This window comes from Acomys minous (genome assembly GCF_964271855.1).
Source record: "Acomys minous genome assembly, chromosome: 2".
NCBI lineage: Eukaryota > Metazoa > Chordata > Mammalia > Rodentia > Muridae > Acomys > Acomys minous.
The window spans coordinates 3,412,125-3,439,912 of NC_140484.1; the positions used below are offsets into that span (position 1 = coordinate 3,412,125).

Sequence of the window (27,788 nt, forward strand, 5' to 3'; positions counted from 1 at the left end):
CTTGTGCCTGCATTATTGGTGTTCTGTTCAGGAAGCTGTCTCCTGCGCGCTTCCTTTTCTGTCAGGTTACGTGGGCCTGGTTTTATGTTGAGGTCTTTGGTTCACTTAGACCTTGTGCAGGGTGATGGATATGGATCTATTTGCATCTCCTACATGAAGACATCCAGTTAGGCCAGCAATATTTGTTGAAGATGTGCTCTTTATTCTATTGTGCATTTCTGGCTCCTTTACAAAAAGATCAGGTGTCCATTGGTGTGTAGACTTGTGTCAGGATCCTTGATTCGATTCCACTGATCAATGAGTCTGTTTTGATGCCATGCAGTCTTTATTACTAAAGCTCTGTAGTGCAGCTTGGAGTCAGGGGAGGAGATACCTCTGGAAGTTCTAGGAATTTCCAGATCAGTTTCGCTATCCTGGGTTTTTAATTTTTCCATATAAAGTTGAGAATTGTCTTCTCAAAGTCTGTAAGATTGTGTTGGCATTTTGACGGGGATTGTGCTGGACCTGTAGATTGCTTTCAGTAAGATGGTCATTTTTACTATGTTAATGCTACTGATCCATGAGTATGGGAGATCTTTCCATCTTCTGATATCTTCTTCAATTTCTTTCTTCAGAGACTTGAAGCTCTTAATCATACAAGTCTTTCACTTGCCTCGTTAGAGTTATTTTATATTTTACATTATCAAGATATTTTATATTATTTGAGGGTATTGTGAAAGGGGTTGTTTCTGGATTTCTTTCTCAGTCCATTTGCTATTTGCATATAGGAGGGTTCCTGGTTTTTTTTGAGTTGGTAAATGCAAATCAAAGCTACTCTGAGATTCCATCTTACGCCTATCAGAATGGCTACGATAAATAACACAATGACAGCTCATTCTCTCGAGGATGTGGAGCAAAGAGAGCACTCCTCCACTGCTGGTGAGAGTACAAACTTACACAACCACATGGAAATCAAAATGCCTGTTCCTCATAAAATTGGGAATCGATCTACCTCAAGACCCAGCTATACCACTCCTGGGAATATACCCAAAAGACACTCCACCGTACCACAACGACACTTGCTCAACTATGTTCATAACAGCTTTATTCATAATAGCCAGAAACTGGAAACAACCTAGATGTCTCTCAGTCAAAGAATGGATAAAGACAATGTGGTACATTTATACAGTGGAGTATTATTCAGCTTTGAAAAGTGGGGGAAAACATCATAATCTCTATAGGCAAATGAATGCAACTAGAAAAGGTCATTCTGGGTGAGGTAATCCAGACTCAGAAAGACAAATATGGTCTGTACTCACTTATAAGTGGACACTAGCTGCTAAGCAAATGATAACCAAGCTACAATCCAGTGATCCTGAGAGGTTGGATAAAGAGAAAGGCTCTAAGGGGGCCATGGATCTTCCAGGAAAGGGGAAATCGATTTTGCAAGCAAACACTGGGCATGTGGAGATGGGAGCAGGAAGGACCAAGTTGTGGAGGGATGGAGGGAGGAAGTGCAGGGAGAGACAACTGGACATAGGGGACATTCGGTGAGTGGTTTAGAAACCTCGTGAGGTGAAAACTTCCTGGAGTCTATGAGGGTAACCCTAGTGAGGACTCCAGCCGTGTGACCAGGTGACCCTAGTGAGGACTCCAGCTGTATGACCAGGTGACCCTAGTGAGGACTCCAGCCGTGTGACCAGGTGACCCTAGTGAGGACTCCAGCCGTGTGATCAGCTTATACTGAGTTGACTTGTTGACCTGGGGGTCCCATGGAGATCCCTAAACAGCCCAGGCTGATGCTAGGACAGATGGCCACTCTGCAAGCACTGGTATGGTATGGTATGGTATGGTATGGTATGGTATGGTATGGTATGGTATGGCACGGTATGGTATGGTATGGTATGGTACGGCATGTTATGGTACGGCATGGTATGGTATGGCACGGTATGGTATGGTATGGTACGGCATGGTATGGTATGGTATGGTACGGTATGGTACGGTACGGTACGGTATGGTATGGTATGGTACGGCATGGTATGGTATGGTATGGTACGGTATGGTACGGTACGGTATGGTATGGTATGGTATGGTATGGTATGGTACGGTATGGTATGGCACGGTATGGTATGGTATGGTACGGCATGGTATGGTAAGGTATGGCACGGTATGGTATGGTATGGTATGGTATGGTACGGCATGATATGGTATGGTACGGTATGGTATGGTATGGTACGGCATGGCATGGTATGGTATGGTATGGTATGGTATGGTATGGTACGGCATGGTATGGTATGGTATGGTATGGTATGGTATGGTATGGTATGGTACGGCATGGTATGGTATGGTATGGTATGGTATGGTACGGCATGGCATGGTATGGTATGGTATGGTATGGTATGGTACGGCATGGCATGGTATGGTATGGTATGGTATGGTATGGTATGGTACGGCATGGTATGGTATGGCATGGTATGGTATGGCATGGTATGGTATGGTACGGCATGGCATGGTATGGTATGGTATGGTATGGTATGGTATGGTACGGCACGGTACGGTACGGTATGGTATGGTATGGTATGGTATGGCATGGTACAATATGATACAATATGATATGACATACCTATAATAAAACCAAACACAATTGAAAACAAATCAATGAGCCAATTTCTAATGCTTTTCTGCTATACTCATGCATCGGTGCAGTGCCTGGTCTGTTATAAACAGAAACATTTCCTCTAGCAGCTGATAGAGCGGGTGCAGAGACCCACAGCCTGACATTCTGCAGAGAGAGAGTCTAAATTGGAGGTCTCCACCAGGTCCTTCACTAAGAGATTAGGGAACCCAGCGGAAGAGGGGGAGGAAACACTGTAGGAGCAAGAGGGGAGAGAGGACTCCAGGAGAACACGGCCACGGAGCCAACAACTAAGCAGGGCTCACGTGGCTCTCAGGGACTTTGGCGTTGCAAGCATGGGGCCTGCAAGGATCTACACAGGTCCTCATCAGGCGTGTCACAGCCATAATCTTGGTGTTTTTCTGGGACTCCCACAGTAAGAACAGGTGTGTCTCGGACTCTTTGGCCTGCTCTTGGGGCTCCTTCCCTCCTGTTGGGCTGCCTTGTCTTATCGTATTGTGTTTTGTCATGTTTGGTTGTTATCTATTGGAGGCCTGCTCTTTTCCGAAGGGAAACAGAGGGGACGTGGGTCTGGGGAGAGGGTTGTTTGGTTGGAGTGGGAGGAGGGATAACTGTGCCTGGGGTGTATTGTATGAGAGAAGAACCTATTTTCAGTTAAAATAAATAAATGAAGGCACTCGCACGCAAAAACAAAGTACCGAACAGACTCATACCTAGATATACTATCTACAAACTATTCCTTACAAATCCTGTTTAAAAATGCAAAAATGATATCAAAGGCAAAGTGTATTTTGTCATTCAAAACTATGAATTTTAGATAAAATAGTTTGCTTGACCTATGACCAGAATTTAGCTGAGCTTCTCAGCTCATAAGTACATAAAAATATTGCTATCCTTTATCTAAGAATAAAAGCATGTTCTTAAGATGACAATTACAAAAGAAGTAACTATTATAGACCTATATATTTAAAACACTATGAAAAACTGTAATCCTTGCAGCTCCTAAGCAACATTGGTGGCAGCTAACATTTTGCTTTTGTCACTAACGCCATAACCTGGATCTATGGATATTGCCTTCACGGCCGTCACAAAATAATGATGCTTACACGCGGCACGCGGCGTGAGGGGGTGGGCGAGGATGCTGTAAAGTGTACATGAGTTAGGGCTCTTCTCAGAAAATTACTAAGATGGTCACATCCCAGCCTTAAACTCTCCTAAGCATGGTGCCTGTGCAGCTCTAGCAGCTCTACTTAAAACGCATGTGTTACTGTTGCGAAACGTCAGAGGCACCGTTCTCACAGAGGGTAAGCCGGGGGTCTGGTTCCTCACATGTGGGGCCCGTGTGGCCAGCCCCCCGATAGGCACTAGTGTGAGAGCCGCCGGCTTTGGCTTTACTTTTAGCTGAAGGGATTAAAGTGAAGAGACTCCCGGGCTACACAAGGCTTCTCTGAACTTGAGAGTTCTAGTCAAAGTCATCTAATAAAAATTTTAGATGTTTATAATTTAGACATGTACCTAGTTAATATGAAACCATAGAAATCTGATTTTAATATAATGTACATGAACATTTGGAAGGTAATAATTATTAATAACTGATACAAGAAAAGTCACTCATAAAGTACTGAGAACAAAGCACTGGGTTCCTGTGTAATGAACATGTGGAAACAGCGATCCTGTCAGCTGGTTCTACAGGCTCTGCCTTGCAGCCTCTGTGACGGTCAGCTTTAAATAGTTTTTCAAAAGAATTGATAATATGTAAATGAAATCACAATACTGTAAGCTTAACTAACATAATGTTAACATTCAAAAGCAAAACAAAAAATTTAGTTTTATAGCACAAAATCCATAAAAATTCCAAAAATACTTCTTTGTACTTACAATTGACATTGGTCACCTTTTATTCCTTTGGTTGTGCAGAAACACTTTCCTGTGTTCAGATGACAAACATTTGCATGGCCACTGCATGTGCAAGCTGAAAGTCAAAAGCACCAGAGTGTTAAATATTATATTATTATCATCTTACTTCATGAGGCTGTTCCTTCCTGTCATGTGTTATTTTTAATTATAGGAAACTAAATTCACCTATGCGAAAACTTCACAAAACTCTTTAAAATCTGAGTGTCACACATCTGCCATGTCCCTAAATGATCCTCTAGTGCTCCTTTGTGCCTCTGTAATCTGGTACAGCACAGATGAGGTAATTGCTTAAAAAGATAGCAGGTGTAGCGGTGCACACCCCTAATCCCAGCACATGGGAGATACACAGGGCACAGCCCCAGTCCCCACGTGTGTGAGAGAACACACAGTGCACACCTCCAGTCCCCACGTGTGTAAGAGAACACACAGTGCACACCTCCAGTCCCCACGTGTGTGAGGGAACACACAGTGCACACCTCCAGTCCCCACGTGTGTGAGAGAACACACAGTGCACACCTCCAGTCCCCACGTGTGTGAGAGAACACACAGTGCACACCTCCAGTCCCCACGTGTGTGAGAGAACACACAGTGCACACCTCCAGTCCCCACGTGTGTGAGAGAACACACAGTGCACACCTCCAGTCCCCACGTGTGTGAGAGAACACACAGTGCACACCTCCAGTCCCCACGTGTGTGAGAGAACACACAGTGCACACCTCCAGTCCCCACGTGTGTGAGAGAACACACAGTGCACACCTCCAGTCCCCACGTGTGTGAGAGAACACACAGTGCACACCTCCAGTCCCCACGTGTGTGAGAGAACACACAGTGCACACCTCCAGTCCCCACGTGTGTGAGAGAACACACAGTGCACACCTCCAGTCCCCACGTGTGTGAGAGAACACACAGTGCACACCTCCAGTCCCCACGTGTGTGAGAGAACACACAGTGCACACCTCCAGTCCCCACGTGTGTGAGAGAACACACAGTGCACACCTCCAGTCCCCACGTGTGTGAGAGAACACACAGTGCACACCTCCAGTCCCCACGTGTGAGAGGGAAGACACAGACCAGAAGTGTTAAGTGAGCCTTGGCTACGTAACAAGTGGATGTGACTAGATCAAAACAAAGAGAGGTAAAATGTAAAACAAGGTCTCTTGAATGCAGTGACGTAAAACACATGTGTCCACAGTCTCTGGAGCACAGTAACATGATGTGTCCACAGTCACTAACGCTGTAGCTTTAGACCATTTACTGAAACTGCAGATTTGGTTTCAGCATCTCCAAATAGAGAATAATAACATTTAACTCTAATTACGATATTGTAATTCAAAACATTTAACATGCCAGGTGGGCAGTGGTGGCGCACACCCAGCACTCAGAAGGCAGAGTCAGGGGATCTCTGAGTCTGAGGCCAGCCTGGTCTGCAGATCGAGTTCTAGGACAGTCAGGGCTGCACAGTGAGACTCTATCTTAAAAGACCAATAAACAAACAAAACACTTAACACATGTAAGTATTGAACAAATGCAGCTATTATTTCTGGTATAATTACTATTATAAATGATGAAAAAATTCCTCCACTTATTTACACCAAAACTATACTTTTAAGGTTCTGAGATTATTCTCATAATTATTACTTCAGAACACTTAATTAAACACTGCATTATACAAAGACATGATTGGTTTAGTTGTATGAACACAATCTCAATTTCCTCTTCATTTTTTCTAACACAGCTGCCTAAACAAGACCTGGGCAACAATGATGACACCAAAAGATGGGATAACACACAACGGTGATCGCTCACGGGCTAACACAAAATGGTGATCACTCACGGGCTGACGCACAATGGTGATCGCTCACGGGCTAACACACAATGGTGATCGCTCACGGGCTAACACACAATGGTGATCGCTCACGGGCTAACACACAATGCTGATCACTCACGGGCTGACACACAACGGTGATCACTCACGGGCTAACACACAATGCTGATCGCTCGTGGATTTCAACCCTACACAAACAGGCAACTATGAAATGCTGACGGTGGGAGAGTCTCCCAAGGAAAGAGCTCCCCAATTGTTTATCCAGTGCCAGGGTCAGCCCTGAAATCATATACATACAAGTAACATTATAAGGGCAGAGCACATTATATAATCCTAAATATATATATAAGAACAAATAAATAAATACATATGTTAAAAAAAAGAAAAAGAGGCTATGAATTTGAGCAAGAATTGAACAAGACTCCAACCTTGGCCTCCACAGGCACACACAGTAACATGGACATGCATCTCACATGGATGCCCGCTTATGTAAATATTCACACACACACACACACTCACACACATACTCACAGTCACACACACTCACAGTCACACACACTCACAGTCACACACACACACACACAGTTTGAAGTTAAAGTAAATCTGTAATTTAGGACATCAGTGCCCTGGGTTTTGTGTCTCCATTCACAGCCTGTCTCGCACCTTACCACTCTTTTTCACTCACTGTCACTAGTCACATTTTATCACCCACACTCTCTTGCTGACACTGATTTGGTCGCGTATCACATGCACCTCGAGGGCTTCAGGGTTACAGCTCATTGTTCTATCAGGTCCATTCGCATCCTGGTCAGGAGTGCCAGTGAGGACGTCTGCGTTTCGGCAGCTCCTTCCGTTGATGGAAATGAATAACATGGTCTATGCACACAGATGGCAGAATGAGCTAATCAATCTAACTCTCCCAAGGACCAACACTTGTTACTATACTTTTCCTAACCTATCAATAACCATTCCAATACCCATGCTAATTAACAAATGCAAACAAATGTAAGCATATTGACATCCCATGATGGTGTCAAAATAAAATGGATCTTAAATATAAATGTTAAGTACAAGACCACCCTGGACAATTTTTCAGGGAAAAAAATAGCCAGAGGCTTTCACTGTGGGTTCACAGCGCCAGGCAGAGTCAGTAGGAAGATGCCTCGGTGGCAATGTGCTACAGTCCAGAAAAACAGTGTAGGATCCTCCAGTCAAGCCAGAGCTGCTTAAATTCTGAGCGAGACATCTTGCTAGAAGCCTTACAAGGACGCAAAGGGCAGGCTGTGAGCACAGGAATGTTGAGAATTACAACGGGACAGCCCCAGGCTCACAACAGACACCAGTGGCGGCTGCTTGGCTGGTTTGGGAAGCATCCACTGGCGTGTGTCTCTAACAGAAACCTCGGCCACAGATGGTACACGAGCTTCCCGTACAGCACTCCAACATTTCCCCGCCTTCACTAAGCCAATGAAAAGACAGCTCATTAAAACAGACTACTATCTATTATTCCTTCAAGAGGCTGCAGTGACTTTAACTGCGTCACGCACTCTGATATAAAGCAGTTGTCAAACAATAAGATGAATGAAATGAAGCCATCATGTTCAAAGGATCAGAATTATTCTAAGGACACTACCTATCTGTGCAGGGCTTGCACAACTGACCTTCTCACGTCTCCCCCAAAAGCAAATACTAGCTAAACTTTATACTCATCAGTTCTCCGGTTTTAAAAGCCAGCAGACCTAAGATTATCTACAACCTCTAATTTCCCATTAGCAAATGAAGACGGCTATGACAAATTCCTAAGAACAATATTATAAAAGTGCAAAAAACAAAAAACAAACAACAACAACAACAAAAAAAAACGAGCTATCTTCATTTTAAGAAGAACAGAACCAGCACCAAGCAGCCTGGTTAAGATTTAACCGGACACACGCAAGGTCATGCAATGAACTGAGAAGGGAAGGCCTGAATCCCTTTGCGGTGCACGCCCATCACAAGGATGGCCTCTGCAGCTTCACCATGAGTCCTCTCGAGGCTCCTAAGGGCCAGTGGAGCCTAGGTGAGGAGGTGAATAGCTTGTGTGTTCTTCCTTCCTCGAGGCAGACCCGCGGCCCCGGTATTGCAAAGGCAGCCTCAGCCCTCCCCGGAGGTCCTGGGTGGTCACACCCACACTGTGCACTGCCAGCCCAGATCCAGGGCTGCCTCTGGGGTTTGCCTGGGCCTCCTGGGGACCATCTTGGCCTAATAAAGTTGCTCTGCTTTTGATCTTTCTAAGTTCCCCTTGAGGCTGCCCTACCAAGCTCTGTCCATTGACCACAAAGACTGGCTCATCTCCGGCTGCAGAAGCCAATACAGGGAAACCTGGGACAAAGCAGGTGGGCAGGAGATGGCCTACACTTTGTCTCCATCATCCTTTCGAGCAGTATAAACATCTTTATAACGTTAATTTGGGGGTGCATACATTTGCCTCTTCCCGCCTTAGACTTCCACGAACAAGTCACTCACCTGCAGCCTTCACCTACCATCTCAGTATTTCTTTGCTTTCTTTATAGTCAAACTTAGTTATAGTTTGTAAAATTTTGTTATTAAGTTTGGTTTGGTTGAAATATGTTCAGGGCACATTGTATGACTTTGAGTACACAAAGGTTTGCACTTCTCTATTTTATGTATGTTCGAAATTTTCACATAATTTATTTAAAGAAAAACAGTCGTAGCTGGTTGTGTTAATGCTGGTAACAAGAGTGGGCAGGGCCGTGGGCAAGTACGAGATCAATAACACAAAGCCACAGCTCAATAGTAAACATACAAGTAGTGCAACTTTTAAAAGTGAACAAATCCATTGCACACACGAGAGAGAGAGAGAGAGAGAGAGAGAGAGAGAGAGAGAGAGAGAGAGATGCTGAGACAGTGCTATATCTTTAGCACAAATGCAATGTTAAACACAGAATGACACTAAAGTACCAAGCCAACAGTTAAACACATGTTCAAATAACACAAATGTAAAAACTGACAGTACTGTGTTGACACTAGCAAGAAACAGCCAAAATTGTCACAAATTGCTGGCAGGGGTATGCAATGGAGCAATCCCTCTGAAACTATTTTAACAATCCCTAAAAACTAAAACTTCACTAAATCTACCCAGAAACTTCACATTTATCAAAATGTAAAACATACATACATATATGTTTGAATAATAGTATTACCATTTGATACCAAGTGTCTCCCTATAGATTGGGGCTAAAAAACATTGTGGTGTGAAGAAACAAGAGATTCCTCCTCAGCAATAAGTAAGACAACTTGCTAAAGCGTGAACTACCAAGAAATAATGTTCTAACACGTGACTCTGTACAAAACTTCAGAAGTAACAGTTACAACACAAGGCAAAGGTTGACTGCGGTACAGCTGGCAGCCCTAACCCAACTAGCCCTGTGTCCTGGCTTGCTTTTTGTTGCTGTGATAAAACACTGGCTAAAACCAAATTGGGGAGCAAATGGTTTCCTTGACTTCCAGGTCACACTCCGCTATCAAGAGAGGCCAGGGCAAGAGCTCAAGGCAGGAACCTGAAGGCAGGAACTCAGGGGCAGGAATTCAGGGGCAGGAACCCGGAGGCAGGAACTCAGGGGCAGGAACCTGGAGGTAGGAACCTGAAGGGAGGAATTCAGTGGCAGGAACCTGGAGGTAGGAACACAGGGGCAGGAACTTAGAGGCAGGAACCTGAAGGCAGGAACTCAGGGGCAGGAACCTGGAGGTAGGAACCTGGAGGGCGGTAATCTGGAGGCAGGAGCTGAAGCAGACACGATGGTAAACATTGTTGCTTGCTAACTCTTATTCAATTACCTTTCCTGTACAGTCCTGGCCTCCTGTCCAGGGATGGCATCACCCACAGATCAAGAAATCCACTGTAATATGTGGATTCACTTTGTCATTTAAATTTGAAAGTGGCTTTTCCAAAGTGGTCATAAATTTCTAAGCCTCAAGTCTGGCGTATAATTATGGCATATTTCTCATTTAAACGACAGGGGCTGGGCCCAATGAGTACATCTGTCTCTGCACAAACAAGAGAAACTGCGTGTGAGTCCCAGAACACAGAGATCGCTGAAAGTGGTAGTGAGCGTCTAGAACAGTGGTTCTCGCCTGCCCTAACACTGCGACCCTTTAATGCAGATCCGCATGCTGTGGTGACCCCCGGCCTGAAACCGGTTTCTGTTTTTATTCCTTAACTGTAATTCTGCTGGTGGTCTCGGGTTCTATAAGAAAGCAGGCTGAGTAAGCCAGGGGAAGCAAGCCAGTGAGCAGCACCCTCCGTGACTCTGCGCCAGCTCCTGCCTCCAGGTTCCTGCCCTGTTTGAATTCCTGTCCTGACTTCCTTCAGTGATAAACAGTGATATTGGAAGCAGAAACCAAGTAAACACTTTCCCCCTAAATTGCTTCTTATCATGAAGTTTTATATCGCAGCAATAATAACCCTAAGACATTGGGTAATGACATTTTTACCCACACATAAGTGTGCTTGAAGATAACGCCTAGTCTAGGAAAACTGAAAGAGAAGATGCTCGGGGAGAAACTTTGTCATAAAAAGGAGGAATAAAACCTACTTAAGACAGAACATGCAAACTTACTTGTAGGACTTTATGAATAAAATATATAAATGAATCTCTTTTAATAAATACCAGATACTGAGGAATGTCCACACCTATGCCAGGGAAGTAGGGTTAGCTATTATATTAATAATCTGGTTCCAAAGGTGATAAAAAATGTTTAAAGTTTTATACTATTTTATGATGTGGTCAAAACCAGAAGTTTTAAGTAAGCCTTACTGAGATATAACAGAGATGTGACAGGAGCTGGCTTTTTACAGGATACAATTCAGTTGTGTTTAGTGTAATGGCAGAAATGGGCTCTCATGATTACAGGCTTATGTGACAGACTTTTCTTTTTAAACTTAAATTTATTTTTAAAAATGTATTCACTTTACATCTAAATCGCAGATCCCACCCTCATCTCCTCCGGTTCTACTCTTCCACTCTGTCTTGCCCCAATGCCCCTCCCTTAGTCCTCTGAGAGGGGGCGCCCTCCTACCCCACCAACTGACCCCAGACTATCAAGTCTCCTGAGGACTGCCTGCATGTTCTTTGTCTGAGGCCTGGTAAGGCCTCCCTCTAGGAGAAGGGATGGAGGAGAGGGCAACAGAGCCCATGGCAGAGACAGACCCTGATTCCCTTACTAGGGGACCCATATGGAGGCTGAGCTGCCCATTGGCTACCTCTGAGCAGGAGGCCCAGGTCCTCTTGAGGCATGGTCCTTGTGTGGTGCATCAGTCTCCACAGGGCCCCTCCTCTGCCCAGATTTATTGCCTCTGTTGGTTCTCCTGTGGATCTACTGTCCCTTCCGGGTCCTTCTACCCCACCACTTACTTCAAGGCCATATAATACAGGACAACCACAGCACAATCCACAGACCTAAAGAAGCTAAGTAACAAGGAGGAGCCTAGGGAGGATGCTTAATTCTCATTCAGAAGGGCAAACAGAACAGACGCTGGAAGCTGTGGAAGAGAGGGAACAGGTCAGAAGCCCACCACAGACGTCCTCCGAAAGACTCCACCCAACTGCGGGTCAAAGCAGACGCTGAGACTCACAGCCAAGCTTTGGGTGGAGTGCAGGGAGTCTCAGTGACAGGATTTTTATCACTCCCTCTCCCACTCCCCCCCCCCCATAAACGCTTGACCTTTAGCAGGTCCCTCCCCTTCTTGTCTGGCTCTCCACCTTCTCCCTGGCTGCCTATGGCAACTAGACAGCCATTGTCCGTACACACTGAATTATTCTTGAATTTTTATTTATAAAATCATACAAATAAGTTTGCATATTTTCCCTTAATTTTGTAAAATTTAGTATGAGAATATAAGTTTTGAGATTTCCATAAATGAAAGAAAAGATGTAAAACAAAGAATAAAGAATACGCCTCCCTCCCCCTCACTGGCCGCAGCACTCAGGAGAGCTGTCCCTGCCCCTCAGCAGCTGCGCAGTGGGCGCCCTAGCCCAACATGGGCAGAGCTGAAGAGCTTGTCCTGGTGGTGTGGGTGTGGGAGAGCTGGCAGGCTGACCAGCTCAGCTGCCACCGGGCCCAGATCCACGCCTTTGAATTGGCCCACCCCAACATCACCCCATCTAGGAGCTTCCAGACTGCAGGAAAAGGCTGGTCCTACAGATCCAAAGCTGCGGGATCTCCATGACACAGGGCAACAGCAGGATCTCCGCGAAGAGTCCCAGTGAGCATCCAGTACTGATGGTGTAGCAGAAGCCACAGGCCTCAAACCAGACCAAAGACTCATTGCAAGGAACATTCACCAGTAAATCTGTGTAGACAAAGGGTGTACTGTGGGACAAACTGTGACACACTGCAGCTTCCATGATATTTTTTCCCTTGCGGGGGTGGGGAGGTTGCAAGGGCAGAGGGCCGGTATGAAGGGACAGGGAGATGAGAAGGTAAGGGTGCATGATGTGAAACTCAAAAAAACCAGTAAAAAGTTAAATTAAAAAATAAAGACTATCACCAAGGAATAAAGGGACACTAAGATGTACTGCTCCCGTGTAACTGTTTAAATAATGAATGAACATGCCATCACACAGCTTAACATTAATCTGAACAAGTTAAGACAAATATTGAGGCATAATCTAACGAATGCTAAAATCAATGCATTTTAATATTTTAAAACTTGGATTTTATTTATCCTTCCTGAAAAAAATTATAATTCTTATTGCTGCAGATTTTCTTAAAGAATTATGATCATATAGTAACTTTAATAATTTCTGAAACCAAAAACACGAATTAAAATACCATTTATGTAAGCTCATTTTGCAAGAATTCCCCTGTGGAACTATACTTCAGAGTAAAATAGCACAAATGCACCTAAATGCAATTGTTTAAAATTTATACTTCATGGCAGTTTTTATATTATTCTATATTGTCAGCATCAAAGGCCGTTGTTTTGTGCTGAATAAGCACCTAGGAAGCCATCATACTGTGGCCTTTGGTTTAGGAAATTTTATTTGGCAATGAATTTTTTAGCCTGGATACACACTAGAGGAACATGACACAGTCACATGGTATTTCTGTCCCCAAGAATATAAAGCTGCAGTAGCAACTTATAAGCAAAACCAAACAATGAGGGGAAAATGGTAAAAACACAAGTTGTATATATAGAGAGCACACTGTAGAAACACGGATCCAAGCAGTCATCTCGGGCAGCCGTGTTTTGCTTCTGTCATAAAACATACGATGGCAGTTTCTGGAGGTTTGGGGATCATGTCAATTTAATCTTTTTTGTATTCTACTATGCTAATTATGTTTAATGAAACATCATAGATATATTACTTATTAGACATCTAATATGGCAAAATTCTACATAAGGTAAAACTACAAACAGCCACATAACTAAAAATTCTATCCTTCACAACCGCAGTAGCCTCCTCCAGTCTGGCTGGACAGTCTTGCTGGCCCTGACCAGCCTGACCTTGAGACAGCCTCAGACCTCCTGAGACAGCTCCGCGCCTCCTCAGTGGGTGATCTAGGCGGCGCTGGTAAAGGAAGAGCTGCCTCTTGTGCCACTGCTGATGGCTGCTCTGGCTCCTGGCACAGCAGGTGAGGCGGCCATTGATAGTCACTCAGCCTGGGGATAAGCCTGCTTTCCGCCTGCCATTGAATCCCCTGGAGGACACAGCTCTGCAGAGGACTGGCTGTGGCAAGCCTGTGACTGCAAACCTGGGCGTTCGCAGACAGGACCTAAACAGTACCAGCACCAACTGCCCACACCAGCGCACAAGCGGTCCTGGCTGATTTGTTTTCTTTCCTGTTGCCAGGATTCCTCCTACAAATTGCTAACTTTCCTGTCCACTTGCTGCGCATTCTTTCCTTGCTGCTGACTTTCCCTGGCATGTACTGAAATAAATTTATTTACTTGTTTATATCCTCTTTCAGGTCAGTGATGATTTTTACCAAAAAATAATAATAAAATAAAAAATTTTTTAAAAACTTTAGAAATATTCTTTATCTTTAAAATAGTAATACTAATTCTTTGCATTATAAAATACAATGAAATAGGCATTCAGACAAAGCTCTTGGCGATGTTCCTGGTACTAAAAATGACCAACAAATACAGAATAAACTTGAGAATGATGAAAACTATGAAATACAGTGAATACAAAGATCCACAGACCAAGGTAAGATGTGAGAGGTAAAGGTATTTGAGATCATAGCACAAAGCTGCCTTGAATGTGTTCTTAAAGAGTTTTCAAATAGGAATTTGACAATAAAAGACAATTTATATTTGACAGTTTTAGGCACTGGAGATTTATGAAATAAAAATGGAATCTTTTGAGTCACTTGCAGAATAAAACTGTCTCCCCTTTCCCTACAGAAGGGGTCAGTGACAACTGGAGAGGTCATGCATAATTCTATGTGGGGGACGGATCTTTGCATTAGAGAATATCAAGCAATGTGCAACACTTAACAGCAGAAGAAGAGGAAGGACCCACACCGACGTGGCTTCCCAAATTAATTAGGGAAGTAACTATGAAGGAGGGAACTTGTCGTGGGCAGGTAGACACGAAAGCATGTTCAGTTGGAGTAGAAGGCGGCGGGAAGGGATCGTGGATTTACTAACATCCTGCCTAGAAAGCTCAAAGTATCTTTAAATAATAATGACATTGGAGCCCATATTTTAACTAGCTCAGTGGATAAGCACTGGACCTTGGTTAGTACCTTGTGTTCAAATGTTCAATCAAAAGCTGAGAAACAAATTCCAAGCTAGCTAATAAACTACTCTGCACTGTTCTCAGGGCATTCGATGAAATCCTCTGTGCTTTTGTCATAGCCAAAAAACAGGTACAAGTTTAAAATCTATTAAAAAAAATAAGCAAAAAACTGCATAAATTTATACATGGGTAATAAAACAGTTAAGCACTTTTATCCATGTTTAACAATATATGTAAAAGACCTTTGAGAGAAAGGGTTTCTTATATAATATATTCAAAGAACTTTTAAGGCTTACAAAGTATTTACAGAAAATATTTTTGCTAATGATTCTAGATGTTTCTAATATATAATTAACTTTCCACGATCACTGATTATCCCAAGAACTATATGAGCACTGCAAATATGTATATCCAATTCAGTATTTAACTTGGTTTAACATTTTTTTAATTAATAACACATTTTTATTGAGCATTAAAATAATTCATATTACATCTCATTTTCTATCCCATCCCATCCATCCCCTATTCCTCCCTCTCCCACTTTCACCCCAATCCCCCTTTCCCTATGACTGTGGCTGTGGGGGACCTCCTCCCCCTGAATATGTGCTAGGGTATCAAGTCTCTTCTTGGTAGTCTGCTATCCTTCCTCCAAGTGCCATTGGGCCTCCCCAACAAAGGGACATGGCCAAATATGGGGCACCAGAGATCCTGTGAAAGTCAGTCCCCAGTCTCCACTTAACTGTGGAGAATGTTCTGTCCCTTGGCTAGATCTGGGTAGGGGTTTGATGATGACTGCACGTTTTGTCCTTGGTTGGTGCCTTAGATCAAGCAGAAGCCCTGGGCTCAGATCCACCCATCATAGTGTTCTTCTTGTAGGTTTCTAGGACCCTCTGGATCCACCTACTTCCCTATCCTCTATATTTTTCTCACCTAGAGTCTCAATAGGATGTCCTCACCTCTATCCCAGTTTCCTGGTAGGTGCAGACTTTCATGGGACATGCCCCTTGGGCTAGTGTCCAGTTATAAGTGAGTATATACCATTTGAGTCTCTCTGCTTCTGGGTTAGCTCACTCATTATGATCATTTCTAGTTCAATCCATTTGTCCACAAATTTTGGGAAATCCTTGTTTTTAATAGCTGAGTAGTATTCCATAGTGTATATGTACCACAGTTTCTTTATCCATTCTTCTACTGAGGGGCACTTAGGCTGTTTCCATGTTCTGGCTATTATGAATAAGGCTGCTATGAACATGGTTGAGCAAATTTTCTTGTTGTGTGCTGGAGCATCTTCTGGGTATACTCCTAGGAGTGGAATAGCTGGGTCTTGAGGAAGCCCTATTCCCAGTTTTCTGAGATAGCGCCAGATAGATTTCCAAAGTGGCTGTACTAGTTTGCATTCCCATGGTTTAACATTTTTAAAAACACAAATATATCAGAATAAAACCAAATGCATGTTTCCTAGGTTAACTTCCAGTCAGTCTCTGGGAGTGTTTAAATAAATGTTTTCAGTTTGAAATAATATTTCAATACCAGACTTGAAATGTACCTTTTAAGTTTCACCAAAGGCTTAATATTTTAAACCAACAGAAGTGTGTGTGTGTGTGTGTGTGTGTGTGTGTGTGTGTGTGTGTGTGTGTGTATGAGATAACAGGATAATCTTGAGTGTTATTCCTCAGACACCAAACACTTTTGAGATTTCAGGTCTCTCAGTAGGTGAAGCAGGCTGGTCAGTGAGTCCCAGGCACCCGCCTATCTCGGGTTGTACGAGTCTGGGGTTGAAGAGTGCACACCACAACACCCGTATTTCCTTATGTGCATTCTGAGGACCAAAGGCAGGCCCTCAAGCACTTCTCTAACTGAGCTTGCTCTCTATCCCCCAAGCCCAAGCTCATTGTCAAGACATATTTAATATATAAAACTACTTTTTAAAAAAAGATAGTACCAAATTCTTATGATATACAATTTCAAGCAATGTATTATAACCTGACTAAATATCACCTCAAAGGAAATCAAAGAAAAATGTTGACGTCTTAGACAAAATAATTGTTTCTATCTATCCCGAAATAGACAAGTATTCACCTTCCACACCTGAATCCATTGCTTTCCAAATTCCAGGGAATATGAAACTATCCGTGAAAAGACGGGCAAAAGCGATACGCGTTGTTACCAAACGGGCAAACCTGAGCCTCACATTATAGAGATGAATATTCCAGAAATATAAAAACCTCACAGCTAAAATTTTCAAGTTGAATCAAATGTCTAGTCAAAGTTGGAAGAGAAGGAAAGCAAAACTAGCTGCAAATAAATCTAGGAAGAGAGGAGTTGAGTATGGGGGAAGGCTTGCTGATGTCTCTACAGTGCGTCACAATGAAGGGCCGCTGCTCAGAAGCCGCTGGCTTGTCCAGGAGGGTCTGGGATCAGACACGGAGGCTTCCTTCAGAAGGCGCCTCGCTGAAAAGCAAGGCAGTGCATCTTCTGCCTCCCAGAGCCCGTGACTCAGGCTCTTCTCAGTTCTTCTAACCCTGGAAATACCCTTTACGAAAACGAAGGGGATGCAGAGAGCTAGAGAGGACGAGGTCGGTCGTGAGAGAAAGCCTTCGTGTCTGGCTTTGAGTGAAATGGTTCAGTGAAGCCTCCGCTGTGTTTGGGTCAATAAGTAGAGGCTGAGAAATCATTTTGAGGATTTGGAACCGTGAAGAGGCGTTGTCTCTCTGCAGAGTCTGCACCTGGTGGTACGTGAGAGCTTGCAGCCGCACAGACCTCGGTCCTAGGACACTCCTGGCAAGCCTGGAGTTCTGACTTTTGACTATGGCTGGCCACGGGTAAAGGGGACTGAGGGTTGTGCAGGCTGTCTGCTCTCACGGGCAGCAAGGACAAGGTGACTTCGGTAGCTGGAACCTTTCCCAGCCAAATTAATTTAGTGTAATGATTGAATACAAGTAACGGGAGTGAGCTACTCAGAGCCAGCCTTTTCCCAAGAAGACCGAATCCCCTGCTCCTTCCAAAAACAAAGACTGAGCATTCTGGTGAGGCTCTGTCTCCACTGCGGCACCTATGGCCGATGTCTATCCCTCTGAGGCAGTTACAGAAAGTAGTGTGGAGGATCGGAAGACAGAAGGGTGCTAAAAGTCAGGCATGGCAGTACATGCCCTGAATTTGAAGGAATTAAATTTCCCATTCATTTTAAGAAATGTGCAAATTTGTTTGATTATGAACATTCTATCTCTATGGACAATGTGTGAGAATGGTTTATGATTAACAAAAAGCCTCCTCACCCTAGTAAAGTGCTCAGTCATCCCTGATGAGGCTAGTGTCATAATCTAAGATGTTTACCATACATTCAGTATTTTCATAAGTCAACTACCATAGACCCTCACAGTATACAAAAAGAAAGTTTTGTTGATTAAGTACTACTAAACCGAGTACATTGCTAACAAATATAACTTACTCATAATAAAAACCAAGCCCATTAAGTATTTTTGTAATAAAGTTATCAAAAAAGAATACACGAGACTAGAAAAGCATTTTCTCTTTTTACTTATATTTTACAAATAAATAAGCATTAAAATCTAGACAATCATTTTAGAGCTAATAACATACTTAGCTGTTTTATATGAAAAATTAATCATAATGAAAAACACACTACTAGTAATGATAATAGAAAACAGAAGCACAGGTCATTAACACCATGTCCTAACCTGTCAAGGGGCCACTGAGTTAGCTACAGAATGGGTTTTCTTGGGTCACTCAGTCATCCCATCATTTGATTTATTCATGTTCCAATGACAGTATTCCATAACATTTGTAAATTTAAGTTATACTTTTGGCAGTCAGTAAGCATTCAATCACTATTTGATGATTTTAAAGATAACCCTTTGCAAAGTACTATCGGTGCACTGAGCTGTTCTAGTGTAAGGAAAAGTCAGTAATTTCTTCTACTGAAATGTATAAGTCAGTTTGGAGATAATATTTCTAAAAGAATACCAAAAATGCATCAGCTTGAATGTATTAATTATAATTTCAGAGTACCCAAAATGTGTCAATGTCCCATTATGGAAAATTAAATTAAAAGCACTTCCCCTTGAAGGAATTCAGCCAGGAACAAGCCCAGATTGTAATTCTATGCCTTCCGGGACCCTATCATACCAGTCTGAGTCTGTGCCTACCCGAATGCTGTCTGGTCTTGTTTGTCCCTGTGTCTGTGTCCCTACAAAGGGTTTTGTATGGTGTTTATTGAACAGCATCACACGAGGAAGGAGTGAGGGACACTATACACAAATCTTTAACATGGTTTTGCAAGGGACAAAGTCACTAACTCCAGGTGACCCCCAACGATCCCAGCTAACAAACAAATGAAAATATCAAGCAATGTTCATGTGCTGTCTTTAACACTTATGTGCATATGCATTGTACACAGCTGTTTTCTACCTGTTTGCTATTTCCGGGATTTACTATCACAGTGTACACACATGCACATGCAGTGTCTGAAGGTAATGTCTCAATTCTGAACATATGCTTCAAATGCAAAAGCACCCACATTCATAAAAGAAACATTACTAACACTTAAATGCCACCTCGAACCTCACACATTAATGGTGGGAGACTTCAACAACCATGGACAGGTCATTGAGGCAAAAAGTAAACAGATAAATAATTAAACTAACCAATATTATGAATCAAAGGACCTAACAGATATCTACAGAACACTTCACCCAAATACAAAATAATAAACATTCTTCTCAGCTCCACATGGAAGCTTCTCCAAAACTGACTGTATACTCAGTCACAAAGCAAGACGTCAACAGACACAAGAAGACTGAAATAACCCCGTGTGTCCTATCAGACCACCATGCATTAAAGCAAGAGCTCAGCAACAACAGAGACAACAGAAGGCCGCCAAACTTAGGCAAGCCAAGCATCTCTCTACTCAATGACTGCCGGGTCAAGGAAGAAATAAAGAAACAAAGTAAAAGCTTTCTAGAATTCAATGAAAATAAAGGCACAACATACCCAAACTTATGAGACACAATGGAAGTGGTGCTCAGGGGAAAGTTCATAGCACCAAGTGCCTTCACAAAGAAATTGGTGAGGTCTCACACAAGCAATCTAACAGCTCACCTGAAAGCTCTAGAAAAAAAGCAAACACACCAAAAAGGAGTAGACAGCAAGAAATAATCAAAATTAGGGCTAAAATAAATTAGAAACAAAAAGAACAATACAAAGAAGAAACAAAATTAAAAGATGATTCTTTGAGAAAATCAACAAGATAGACAAACTGTTAAAGACCAACACAGTCGACTTACCTAGTGCATGGGGACGCACAGAGACTGAACCACCAACCTAAGTGCAAGCATGGGCTGGCCCTGGGCCCCTACACTTACGGAGCTGATGGCCAGCTTGGTCTTAATGTGGTCCCTTAGCAAGTGGAGCGGGGACTGTCCCTGACAGGGGCTGTCTGCTGCCTGCTACTGGACCACGTTCTCCTAGCTGGCCTGCCTTGTCTGGCCTCAGTGGAGGAGGATGTGCTTAGTCCTGCTGTGACGTGAAGTGCCGGGTGGGGTGGCACTATGTGTGGGGGTGGGGGAGGCTCCCTTCCCTGAGAAGGGAGAGGGGAATAGGAGAAAAAGATGGGAGAGTAGGAGGACAGGACTGGGAGGAGAGGAGGGAGGGTGCTGCGATCGGGATGTAAAGTGAGTAAGAAAACTAAAGCGAAAAAAGAAACAAATGAAATTTTAAAACAAAACAGAACAAATTTACAGCTATTCGTTCACTTCAGTTGTAAGTTAACTGTATGGAAAATCCAAGGCAAACAAGGTTGGTTGTACATTGTTTTCTTAAGGGCAGGTTAAATAAACTGAGCACACAGTAGGACAGCAGTCTTAAATGGTCTCAGAAAGCACTATTAACTCTAGGTAAAACAGACCAAGTACACAGTAGGACAGCAGTCTTAAATGGTCTCAGAGAACATTATTAACTCTAGGTTAAACAGACTAAGCACACAGCAGGACAGCAGTCTTAAATGGCCTCAGAGAGCATTATTAACTCCAGGTAAAACAGACTGAGCACACAGTGGGACAGCAGTCTTAAATGATCTTAGGGAGCATTACTAACTCTGGCTTACAGTCCAGCAAATCTCCAATGTCTTTGAATGTAACAGATATTTTCATAATAATAAATCATCAATTTATTTTTATAGAAAAGGCCTCTATCAAACAATTTCTAGGTGGTCCACAGGGATTGAACGCAGAGTCGTGGTCATGCTAAGCAAAAGCTGTGCCGTTCAGCTAGAGCCCCATGCTTGTTTCTGTGACAAGTGTCTCACTACCTAACTCACAGTATGTAACCCTGGGCACGCGACTCTCTGAGGTTAGTGCCACCATGTCCACCTCCTGCTAGTTTCACTACCGTGCTTACTCCAGCTGACTGTGAACGCTGACGGTCAGGCGCCACCACAGCGGCTGGCATGAGGGGGGGAGGGTAGTAGTCAACAGAAGCACGTGCTGCTTATCTGTAACAATCTCACTCAGGTCCTCAAGTGCCTGAAACACAGTGACCAGAATCCAACCCCCAAAACTCATGTACAAGGGGGAGCTGGGCCGGGCTGGCCAATGGGTGCGCAGCATTCCGCCCTGAGCCGGGGGAAGAGGAAGGAAAGAGGTGACACCACCCCCATCAGCGCATGAGCAGCTCACACCGACTCAGTGGGACATAAAAGCAGAAGGGACAATGTGAAGTTGGTGGGAGAGGGGGACCCAAGGGAACATGGGAAGTGTGAATGGAGGACACTGCGTTATCAAAAATGATGTACATATAAAATTATCAAAATGCGTTACTGCTTAAAAGTTGTTCACTGGCCTCCAACATGTACTGTGGCATGTGTGCCCACCCTTAGACATGTCCAAACACACACATGTGCATGTACATGTTACAGGATCCTTGAACCCACTGTGATCCCCGAGATTGTAAACGGTAAAAACCTGTCTTTTGTTTGGTGTGGTTGAGTGCTAGCACACACCTTTAATCCTAGAGCTATCTGTGTACACAGGATTTTAATAACAGAGGTGGAATAAGAAACCAGCTGGCAGGGATTAAACAGTAGTGGGGACTTAGAGCAAAGCGGTATTTAAGGCAGCGTGTGGAAGTAGAAATAGAAATAGAAATAGTAGAAATAGTGGAAATAGCTCTGTAGCTTTTCGTTTAGCTCTTGAGCTCCTCAGCTCCTTGGCCTTTGGCTTTTTGGGCTCCGAGCTAGCAGGCCTTTGGCCTTTTCCTCCTGGGCTGTCAGCTGAGCTAGTGATCATTTTGAGCGTTTTCAATCAGGAAGTAGCTGAGTAGGAAGGTCAGCTGGGTGCTTTCTCTGTCTCTCTGAGCTAGCAAGTTTTTCACGCCAGCATTTGGCTCCTCAGTCTTTATTGGTGAAATAGAATGATCAGAGATTTTCATCTGAAACAGCATTTTGGCACCCAACAGTTGTAGAGGAATGTTAATTCACAACATGGCTGTTCTGGCAAGAGATCACATCCAAAGACCTTCTAGGTCTATATGTCTGAATGGAATACAAGCAAGTCTTTAAACCAGGAGATGGAGGCAAAAAGATCTGAGTTCAATGCCAGCCTGGTATAGAACAAGTTTCAGGTAAAGAAAAGCTTATATGCAGGTGTGGTGACACATGCTTTTAATCCCAAATGAAGGTAAGGAGACTAGAAGCTTCCAGGACGAGGCCTAGGTTGGCAGGAGGAGTCAGTAAGCCTCTGAGACAATGACTGAGCCAGGAGAAAAAAAGGCTACTTTTATATGTGCACACACATGCTCAATAATAATGAGTAAAAATTTAAAACAAACAGGCAATGTATAAATATTTTTAAATCTGATCATTTTGGCATTTGCTTACAATTTGGGCTGCACAGGCAGAGGAAAGCAGATCCCTGGTGCTCACTAGAAAGCCAGCATAGCAGTTGGTGAGTCCCAGGTCAGCGAGGGAGCACGCCTCCAACACAGCAGACCGAGGAGCCACACATGGGTACCACTGACCTCCACTGACATGCACTCCCACTCCAAACACACGTGGACCTGCAAAAATACACACACGCATGCACGCGCACACACACACACACACACATACCTCACTGAAGATTTGTTATATTGATACAAGTTAGCTTCATTTTGAAATGAGGAAACTGAGCAGTCAATAATTTACTAATGGAAGCAATACCAAACAATATGCTACCAATCTTCACACTCTGAACAACGCTGTAATCTTGTGTGCAGCAGTTATAGACACAGCCTAATATAGATCTACAGGTCCACATATAAGTCCCTAAGAGAGCACTTTTAATTATTAATTACAGTAATAAACTGTAAATGTTATCACCTAAAAACAATCTTACAAAATTACTGAAATACATCTGTATGACTCTGAAAATGTATGACTGAGAGAGATCGTTCAGAAGCTAAAAGCAGGCACCCCCCTTCTAGAGGCCCGTGCCCAACTCCCAGAAAATGGCCACAAATACATACTTTCTGGCTTTTTAAAATTTAACTTTAGTCATTCTACATAATTTACTAATGTGACATGTTGTTTATTAGTTAGGTAATTAATGTGGCCATAAAAATCAGTTTTTTAATATATCACACAGCAATATAAAGTCACAGACAGCAAGATATCATCTTGTCACCTTTTAGGACCTAAAAATAAAGTCAAGGATTATTTAAAGTTTCATAAAAATCTGCAACAAGGAATAAGATAGGCATTAATCCTTCATTCCATTGAATTTTCTGTTTACTGTGCATTAGTTTGCCAGATGTGTGATGTCAGTAACAAAAATTAATATTGAATAATTGAACTAGCTTTAACTCTAACAGAGGAATACCACCCCAAAGGGAAACACATTTCTCAAATCACCATGCCTGCTGAAAATATAAAGTCCTTCATAACAATTTATTCTGTAGCTATTATAGAGGATGAAATGTTCCCTTTTCCTATTTTGGCAAAAGTTTATATAATCAATTATATGCATTTGGCAATGCATTCTGATATAAAAGGAAAGCCCATAGGGGCTGGAGCGACAGGCCAGGGAGGGAGAGCACTGACCACAGATCTTTCAAAGGATGTGGGTTCAATTCCCAGCACCCGCAGAGCAGCTACCAACCATCTGTGGCTCCAGTACCAGGAGATCTAACATGCTCTTCTGGCATCCAGCGACACAGCAAACATGTGGTACACAGACTTACATTCAGGCAAAGCATAAAATTAAAATGAATGAATCACTTTTTAATTACAAAAAAAAAAGAAAACCTACATAAAGTTGACTTCATCAATAAGATCAAACTATGAGATAAATTTTTAAAACACAATTTAAAAAATTAGAAGTCTTTTTTAAAGGTTTGTTATTTTAGTGTGTGTGTGTGTGTGTGTGTGTGTGTGTGTGTGTGTGTGTGTGTGTGCAGGTGCACTTGGAGGCCGTAATATGGCATCACATACCCTAGAGGTACAGTTACAGGAAGTTATGAGCCCCTGATACAGGGTCCAGGAACTGAACACTTAGAAGAAGAGAGGGTTCCTAACCACTGAACCATTTTTTTACCCCTAAAACTTTTATATTTTGGAGGGTATTGTGATTTTTTAAAAAGATAACCTACAATGTGGAAGCAAATCTTGGATAATATCAGTTTCATAAGGACCTATTATTATGTCTTACAATTTGGAAGGAGGAAGCAACAAAAAAGTAGCCCAATATTAAAAATGGACCAAAGCTCTGAAAACAATCTCTCCAGAAACACAGTGGTAACAGCAAACAATGGCACATGCACTGAAACAGGAACTTATACACCCAGACACACCATGATAACAACACAAACAATGGCACATGCACTGAAACAGGAACTTATACACCCAGACACACCATGATAACAACACAAACAATGGCACATGGACTGAAACAGGAACTTATACACCCAGACACACCGTGGTAACAACACAAACAATGGCACATGCTCTGAAACAGGAACTTATACACCCTCATGCATCATTACCCAAGAGAACCAAGAGTGAGATACAACTCAAGCCTCCCAACGGAAGAGCAGAGAGATAAAATGTAGTTGAAAGGATGGCAGAGCAATGCTCAGCCTAAAAAGCGGAGACAACCTGACACATTATGTAGCCTGACCAAACCTGGAAAACATTGCTAGTCACCAAAGAATCAAATTTGTGATTTGATACACATGAGGGACCCAGTCAAACTTGGGCACTTGGAGTTGGCCAGGAGGTGGAGGATGGAAAGACAGATGGCAAGGGGTGGCCAGTGGGCAGAGGGGTGCAGATCACAAGAGGAAACAAGTCTTGGAGGAAAGGGTGTGTTAGTAGCACTGCAAATGCATTTGTGCTGTTGCAACACGCACTGAAATAATAAAATTTAAAATAATAAATTCCATGTAATACTGTTTTATGACAATTTAAAATAAAGATAAATCTTGTTAGTGGGTAAAGGACTCAAATACATATTTCTCAAAATACAAAACAGCAAGAAAGCATGCGAAAAGACAGCCTTTATTATTTACTCATTAAGGAAACGCAGAGCCAAACTACCATAAAGTAATATGTCACGTCCAAAATGATAGTTAAGATGTATTTTGAAATAGCGGAGAGGAAAACAACAAGCGTTGGAGAGCGTCTAAAGAAATCAGAATCTGTACTGCGGGAAGGCTCATCGAAGGGTGCAGCCATCCCTGAAAATAACATGGCCACGTCTTTAAAGCATGGACACTGAACTTGCACAAACTCCGCAATTCACTCCTGGGATTTCCTAAAGACAAACTCCTAAGAACCATTCAAACAAGAGCTTGCGGTGGGGACAGCACCGCCCACAAACCGGTGGGGGATGCAGACGCACTTTTGCCCTCCCACAGCCTGGGTGGCACTGGCTACAATGCTCCTGTACTGCACACAGGTCCTAAACCTTAGACTCCCAAAACCTTTGCATGATACGGATACATTTTTCATTGTTGTTGGTTCATCTGTGATACCCCCTTCTCTTTAATCCATAGAAAACATTTCCACTCATTGCCTCCAGGAAAACTGTTCCTGTAAATGGCTCTTGCTGAACCCAGCAATCTTATCCGCTCCACCGCTAGTGTCCCGATTCTGGGTGACAGTCTCCACACAACGTGAGCACCTCAGGCCTTCTGCATTTCCTACTGTGGCTCCTTCCTTCCGTCGCACCCTCCTACACCTCGGGCTGCTCGTCTCCAGCCTGAGCCCCAGTCCTTGTCTCCTCTCCACTGACTTCCCTGAGAACCACACCCAGTGTTGTGGCTTTGCACGCCACATGGGCACTGAAACCTTCTACCCTAGAGCTCGTCCAGAACTGCACATCTGCACGCCTCCCTGCCTTGTCCACATCCTGCCTTGTCCACATCTCCACTCTCAAGCCTGACAGCGTTGGGAACAGAACATGGCCAAATGAATTGTTTTCCACCTACAGCTGTTCTAGCTGTAACCAAGTGGAATGCCCACATCAAATCTATTATGTCAAAACGGGAGTGTCCACCTGGAAGACACATTCAGAACCTAATGAGGCTGCACCCCTCTCACTATAGCACCCCGGTCCAAGCTCCATCATCTCTCACCCTTATCACTTCAATGACGTTCCCCTTGAACCTTCAGTCTTCACTGTTTACTTTGGAAACAGGACCTATAATCATCATTTTTAAAAGTAAGTCTTCACACTTCCTCTCAGAAGCATGAATGGTTCTCCTACTCGGAGCACGCGCTCAAGTTCTCACCATTTCCCATAAGCCTCTACGCTCTCTTTCACGCGCCCTCACCTCTGCAAACCACATCCCTCTCATCAGTTCCTCTAGGGATTGTTGCTTTCTCTCGAGTACATTAGAGACAATATCAAAGGAGGTTCATCATAGCTGCTACTTTTGTCTCTAACACTCTTCTCTCAAAAACGTAGTGAAAAACATCTTCATTACTTTCCAGAAAGAGATGGCAGGACACTTGCTAAGGAAGTGGTCATAGGGACGTGGAGAAACCAAACTGGTAGTGATGTAGATGCTTCGTCCCTCCTGGCTGGCTTCCACAGGGCCAGAAGGTGCTAGGTACAAAACTCAGGGGGCAGAATTCAACAGTTACCTAGCTGTGAACACTGTAGCGAGGCATGCCCACTGAGCAACAGTGACACGTTCTGGCAGTGACCAACCACTTCCTGGTCAGATTGAAGGCCACTCCACAAGACAAAATTCATACCTGGTCCTTTTTAATTGGTCCAAGAACCATTAGCCGGATGTGTTATAAAATAAACTCTAGGAAGAATTTGCTGCCAGCATCATGCTAAATGAATATAATATTTAACTGTACTTTAAATGCATATCTAATCTATTAGGCCAATGGCTTAGCATAGCTCACAACTGTCATCAGAAAGCCTTGCTGTTGCAGTGGACAGCAGAGACTCACAGATGGCCAAAGCGTAGGGCGCAGGAGACTGCCTAGTTCGGCCAGCCCTGAGTAGGACACACATGTTGCATACTCTCCCCACCAGGTTCAGGGCTCATAACAGAAAAGGGGTCAGAAAGACTATAAAAGCCAGTGGTAGTAGCCGGGTGTCCACTCACAGCAGGAAAGCTACACCCACGGCCTCCCAGTGGCTCTAACTGCATGCACGTGACCTCTGTAAGAGCA

General features: G+C 43.3%; 1 protein-coding gene across 5 annotated transcripts in view; it reads right to left on the reverse strand.

Annotated features, from left to right (window-relative positions):
- ATRNL1 (attractin like 1) overlaps positions 1 to 27,788 on the reverse strand; it is a 566,124-nt gene that overhangs the window by 439,977 nt on the left and 98,359 nt on the right. For all 5 annotated transcript variants that reach the window (XM_084800216.1, XM_084800215.1, XM_084800217.1 and 2 more), the window contains exon 20: positions 4,493 to 4,586. In XM_084800216.1, the coding sequence (XP_084656342.1) occupies positions 4,493 to 4,586 (94 nt within the window). The remainder of the gene's footprint in view (positions 1 to 4,492; positions 4,587 to 27,788) is intronic.